At 48.0% G+C, this 6,176-nt stretch overlaps 2 protein-coding genes across 2 annotated transcripts; both read right to left on the bottom strand.

Moving 5' to 3' along the window:
* Window positions 1-1,405: 1,405 nt before the first annotated feature.
* On the bottom strand, window positions 1,406-3,569 carry ANOM_002531 (GMC family oxidoreductase; the record flags this gene model as incomplete). The annotated part of the gene is made up of 5 exons (XM_015547788.1): window positions 1,406-1,488; window positions 1,545-2,046; window positions 2,117-3,002; window positions 3,058-3,087; window positions 3,148-3,569. 5 exons carry the CDS (start codon window positions 3,567-3,569, stop codon window positions 1,406-1,408), a joined length of 1,923 nt encoding a protein of 640 aa, XP_015409242.1.
* A 552-nt stretch (window positions 3,570-4,121) lies between these two features.
* On the bottom strand, window positions 4,122-5,572 carry ANOM_002530 (C-3 sterol dehydrogenase/C-4 decarboxylase; the record flags this gene model as incomplete). The annotated part of the gene is made up of 2 exons (XM_015547787.1): window positions 4,122-4,939; window positions 4,997-5,572. The coding sequence occupies 2 exons, from the start codon at window positions 5,570-5,572 to the stop codon at window positions 4,277-4,279; spliced, it is 1,239 nt and encodes a 412-aa protein (XP_015409243.1). The 3' UTR covers window positions 4,122-4,276.
* Between the last annotated feature and the right edge of the window lie 604 nt (window positions 5,573-6,176).

Here is a 6,176-nt window from a genome sequence, read left to right as displayed (position 1 = left end):
CAAAAAAAAAAAAAAAAAAGAACATCCTACAGGGTTCGAGTTTCCCCTCCCCTTCCTTCTCGCATCCCATATTCCATCCACCCTCCAATTGGGTTCTTCGACAAAAAAGCACTCCCCACCACTTCCAGCTGGAAGCCAAACCCAATTGATCGGCATCCAACCAACATTCTGCGATTGCGTCTGATCTTCAGAATCCACTCCCTTGATAAGCTCGAACATCCACTCGCAGTGGAGTGGATTTGGACGGGGAGGACGGATGGCGTGGTAGACTATAGTTCAAATCCATTCGTTTCCATTCATCCCTCCCACCTATAGCACAAGCTCGTCAGAATGATTTAAGTTAAGAGATCCATGAGGGTTGAACTGTTTGCGGAGATGAACTCATATTTGGGATCACTTCCGCCGATACGTGGCAATCTGGGGGTCATCTGACGGGTAGAGACCTACTTTTGTACATACATCACTTTTTAACCCACGCCATACATGATGCAGCTTGCATGCTCCAGACGGGCCGACTAGGACCAACTAGGATGCAATCGTAGTACCGATCATTTTATTTTTATTTTTATTTGCCCCCTCTATTGAATCACCCCCACCAATATCATCTGTCGTACGCAGACAAAAAGTCGGCAATGAAGTAAAAAAAGAAAAAGAAAAGAAAAGGTACGGTAACGTACTTCGCTTCCCCACTTGAGGATTAGCAGGTTTCCCATACGAGGCCAACCATGGAATGAACCGAATTTCCATCCAAGCTCAGTGGGAAATGAAGTCAGACAGGGCTGGGCTCCACCGTAGAACCTTCCGATAGATTGGCAATCAGCCCTCAAAGCACTAATCATGGATTATACTTTCTTTTTCCTTTTGGCTCCAGTCGGGGGTTTCCTCACTTCCTGATGAGGTTCTCGAAAGAATCTTCGGCTCAAGGTACCTGATGCGAAGGTGTCGACAAACTCGGGTCGATGCAATGGCATGCTTCGCATAGTTCGTATGATACTCTTGTGTTTGTGTTGCAATGCGTTCATCCCGACCAGCCCCCTACATCATACGTAAGTCACCATGGGTTGCACTTGTTCGGTGGCTCCATGTTCGCTTTGCAGGAAGGCCCAGGGTATGGGTAGGGGCTCTGATTGGTGAGATTGGTTGTATATGCTAGGGTTGGAAGCCGACCTGGGGTAGTACATGTGTGGATACAGCTTATGGGCTGGAATGTTTACGCTGGAGGTCAATCAGCGGTTGATATCGTAAGATGATAAGATTCGTTTGTGTGCCACATAACACTACCACTGATGAAATAGAAATAGAGCACCTGAGAGCAATCGCTGAGCTCATTCAATTTAACCACATCCGTCACGGTGTCAAGCTCTTCTACTCAGTCCCAGGAGTTAAGCACACGTGCTATCCCGTATCACAAATTCAGCCCCATCTCGTTATAAACTCCATCGTCTCTAGAGCCTATAATATCCGAGGCTATCTTCTCCGCTAGCATGTCTGCAGTTCGAGGGTCAGCAAATTCTACAAACAGACAAGGACGACACCGAACATACAAACAACCGATTGTGGATGACCAGGAGGAAGAAATGGAAAGGCACTAGCATCGACCACCCTCAATCTCTCAACTCCAAACACCCTCGCTCGGCTATCAAGGACCGCCATGCGATCAGAACGCGTCCCCATCTTGCATGTGCAGGACGCGTGCCACGGAGCCATGACTGTATCCCGGATGACCTCAAGGATTTCACGATCGCTTTGATACTCTTTTCCTGGGAAGTATTCCTCTCCGACAACGACGGGTGCCATGGCTTCACTGCGGAACATGTCACGGGCTCTTTTATATGCTGCAACTAGAACTTGCTGATCTGTTTCTGTAGTAAGCCAGTTACCGTTGATCACGGGAAGGTCTTCCGTATCAGCTGAGATTATAGTAACGTTCCCACGAGATGTTGGGGCCATTAGTGTAGACAGAATGGTCGCATATTGCCTCCCATCTTGCGGTTGCATAGTAATGGGATCGGAAAAGTTGCCAGCGAAAAGTGGCACTGCGATATACTATTATATCAGATCCAGAAAATAAGCATCCCCCGATCTTGTAAAGTGCAGGGGCGAATAGGAAACATACCTCGATCTCTGGCCAGTCTTCTGGGAACCAAGAAAGGTCATTCTCCGTATGTTCAGTGAATCCGGTCCGCGAGTTATCTGGGAGCTTTTCGAAACCGACGTAGTCGAATCCATGATTGGTCAACGCTCCAGTATGAGATGTTTTAAACTCCCTTATCTGACTTATAAGATATTGTAAATCTGTAGCCAGCTTATTGAATGTCTCCACAGCCACTGGGTACGTCGGTCCAGAGAAGGGCTGGTCCCACAAATTTTGGCCGACTCCTGGTAGATCTACAATAACATCGATTTCGTGCTCTTGGAGGACATTGGCCGGACCAATCCCAGAAACCATGAGTAGCTGAGGGCTCTGAAAGGCACCTGATGATATGATGACCTCGTGGGTCGCGCGGAGAATATACTTCGAGCCTGCAGTAGCAACCTCAACCCCTGTTGCTCGCTTTTGATCAAACAGAATCTTTTTGCCCATTGTGTTCTTGTATAGCGTCAAGGGTCGTAAGTATCTCGAAGACGATGGTGACCTAAAAAATGCAGATTCCGAGCTGCTTCGACTCTGATCGTCGGGTCGTATAGTGAACGGACAATAAAAGGAACCTAACAAAGACCCACTGTTGAACTCGGAGGTTACTCGAACCCCTACCGATTCCAGCCCAAGTTGGAGCCAGCTAGAAAATGGCGAGGCAGCATGAGGATAAGTCAAGTCAACGGGTTGGCCTTCTCTATCGTAAGCATCCTCCCGATAGCTCACGGTGGCGTTTGCAGAACGAAGCTCCTCATTGGGTGCGGTGAAGTTAATCGTCTTCTTGAACAGAGGGAAGACGTTGTCGAAGATGTAACTTTCATCATCAACAAGCTCAGCCCATAGTTTCATCGATCCTATTGTCGGCCTAGGGCCAGTCAATTTTTGGCTCTTTCTCTCGGAGATGATGGGGATCAACTGACCTGTGGTATAGCATAAAATTGCTTGCCGTTCTATGTAATGATAAATTAAGTCAGCCAATTTATAATCAGAGGCTCACTAGTGGGACATACGCTCCTCCAATACATCTGGCTTTCTCATAGTGAACAGTCCGAGAGTTTGCACCTGGTCCAGTATTGACCAGAAAACCCCAGTCAATGGTCGTTCGAATGGCCATTGGATCGGTTCCAACACCAATGCCGACAGCCCCAGGGACTTTCGCTGGGGGGTATTTGATTTCATAGAAGTCTCCGGCTTCAACCAAAGCAACACTGAAACTCTGTTCAGCCAGGCGCGCCGCCAGAGTCACGCCAGCATTACCACCGCCCACCACAACATAGTCGAAGGAAGCGTCGATTCCAGGAATTCCTTCCTTGCTGCCGGTTAATTGTTCGTCTGCAATCGACGCTGGCAGGCCAATTAGCCAGATCAAAACCAGAAGTATTCGACGAAACACGTAGGGAGAGTTTAGGTTGAACATTGCGGGATATTCCATGGTATTGTTCTCAACGTGTATAGATCAGTCAATACTCCTGCTGTTGTCTAAAAAAAATATGTGTGTTGTCTAGTAAATATGTGTTTCTTGTGCATGCCTTTGGAAGAGTAGAGGGAATTAGGGCAGAAAGGGAAAGGGCGACAAGACACGGCTGATTTTAAAGATCATGGTCAGGTGCGATTTAGCCAGGATGCATGTTGTCAATTGATGACATACATGAAACACTGGGATTCTTGGAAGGGAATAAAACAGCGCATCAGCCTTTGATAAACAAGCGTTGGGTGTCGTCCACGAAAAGAGCGTCATTTTCACAGCTCTCAAGCGTCACATACAACCAATCCATGTGGTAAATATGTACGCTACGTACCTCTTTCAGCTCCTATAATTGCTTTCAGCATGGTTCGTCCTGGGAAGCTTGGTAGAGGTAACCCCGATTAAGATTATTAAAACAATGGAATATAAAGCAAGCTTAGTATACCCACAAATCCCGGTGTACCCTCAGTTCACTGTCATTGTTGCGGCTAATCTGCGCAAGATTCGAATCTAGAGTATATTTTTATCCAAAGGACTACCTATATCCATGTTCATTAAGGTATATGCTTGATAGAAAGAAACCAGGTGACAATTCCAGAATTACCTATATTACATCATGCCACTGTGTGCATCCTCCACACGTCTTCGATTGCACTATTTCTCCAGTATCTCCATTACTGTCCCTTCTTCTGACCCTCCTGTCGCTCTTGTTCTACCACATATCCGACTGCACGGGCCAGGCCCTCATCAACTGGAACAATGGGAGTGTATCCTAGGCGCGACTTGGCCTTGTCACACGAATAGTAACGAGTCATGCATGAATACCGGACTATCCGCCTGGTCAACCGCGGCGTCTTGCCAAAAATACCCAACACCGTCTCCGCGATGCCGCCAATAGGGCCGAGGAGCGCCTCGGGGAGTTCCCACACTTGATTGGGCTCGACTACCTTGCCGGTCAGAGCCCATGCAGCACGCGTCATATCCCAGAAATAGACCGGAGAATCATTAGTAATGTTGAAAGCCTCTCCATCAACTCGCTCATGGTCTAACGGTTCACTTTGTTTAGATTCAATACGGGTCTTGGTGGCAAGCAAGCGGAACGCAGCGAGTAAGTGGGCATGCGCAATATTTCCAACGTAAGTAAAATCGAACAAATTGTTGTTATCGCCCAACTGCATTCGAAGAACAGCTGGCGAGGCCTTGGACGAGTGTTCCAGAACCTTGTAGGTAAATGTGGTGTCCTTCTCTCCATAAATACCGGCTGGACGAACAGCACAGGTCACCATACCAGAGGGTGAGGTTCGGTTGTACTTCAAAACGAGTTCTTCTGCGTCCGCCTGCAAATTCTCGTGAGCAAATGTTGACTAGACAGAAATGGAGTCGGCGCCACCTACCTTGGTCTCCGAGTAGTACTCCAACTGCCTATCCCCTCTAATGTATGGCCACTCCTCGTCCACATTGATCAGATCGCTTTGGGTATCGTGTACCACTGAGCTCGAGCTTGTGTACACGAAAGCTTTGCACTTGCCACCCCAATCTCCGCGATCGCCGCCCGCGACCTCCAGTAATGTCTTTGTTCCGTCCACATTCACTTTGCGCAGCAACGGCTTGTTCCCTTCTAGGACGTTTGGTGTGGCAGTGTGGATAACAACATCCGGCTTAACTTTGCGAAAGACCTCTAACATGGACTCTGCCGACGTGATATCGCCATCGTAATACTCGGCACCGGGCAACCGATTGTTGGAGGTTCGCAAGTCGACTACCGCGACCTTCGCCACGCATGCCGGATATCGGCCGGCCAGCGGGGGGTAATCGAATCGAGGATCATCTTCGGGCCTGGGGAGAGCGACACTGGCATCGGTTTCCGAAGGGAAATTGAGCAAGTGATTGACAATGTGCCAGCCCACGAATCCACAGCCACCAACCACCAAAACCGTGCCTAATTGCATAGTGGGACGCTTGTTAGACATTTTGGTGCGTTGCTGGTTGACTTGAGCGACTGGAGGCGGTAGATGGGTGGAGATGAGCGATAGAGACTGAAGGGCGAAGACGGAAGTGTTGATCTTAAGTTCGGGGGGAATGATAATTTAACTGGGTTCCGCTCCGCTCTACGGAGAAAATGTCTGGGGCTGAGCTAAAATCTCCCGGGACCCACTCGAGAAGCCACATCGCCTTCATCTTTTTGTTACCAGCATTGCACAAGGGCAATAGTATACTAAACCCACCTTGACTCATTCCATCTGATAACGACATCTACAAAGCAGTTGTCTCTTATTTATTATTTAAACCACCTACTTGATGTCTGCATCGGTCGCATCAATCCATAACATAGCATTATCTTGATTCTTAGTCTAGAAATGGTCCCAACCAGGAAATGTCAGAAGCCATTGCGCTTAACACCGAGTGAGATACGCTCCGTTGTATGCGAAATCTTAAAGTCATGAGCCCGGATGTGCAGTCAAGAAACAACAGGCGCAGACTGACGATAATCTGTTAAAATAACTATTAAATCATCTGGAATTAACCGGGACCATCGCCAGCGCTTATGGACCATTCAATGCTCAGGTGAAGAGT

This window comes from Aspergillus nomiae (genome assembly GCF_001204775.2).
Source record: "Aspergillus nomiae NRRL 13137 chromosome Unknown contig00056, whole genome shotgun sequence".
Lineage (NCBI taxonomy): Eukaryota > Fungi > Ascomycota > Eurotiomycetes > Eurotiales > Aspergillaceae > Aspergillus > Aspergillus nomiae.
The sequence above is the reverse complement of the archived record's forward strand: the minus strand, read 5'-3'. Positions and strand labels throughout refer to the sequence as shown.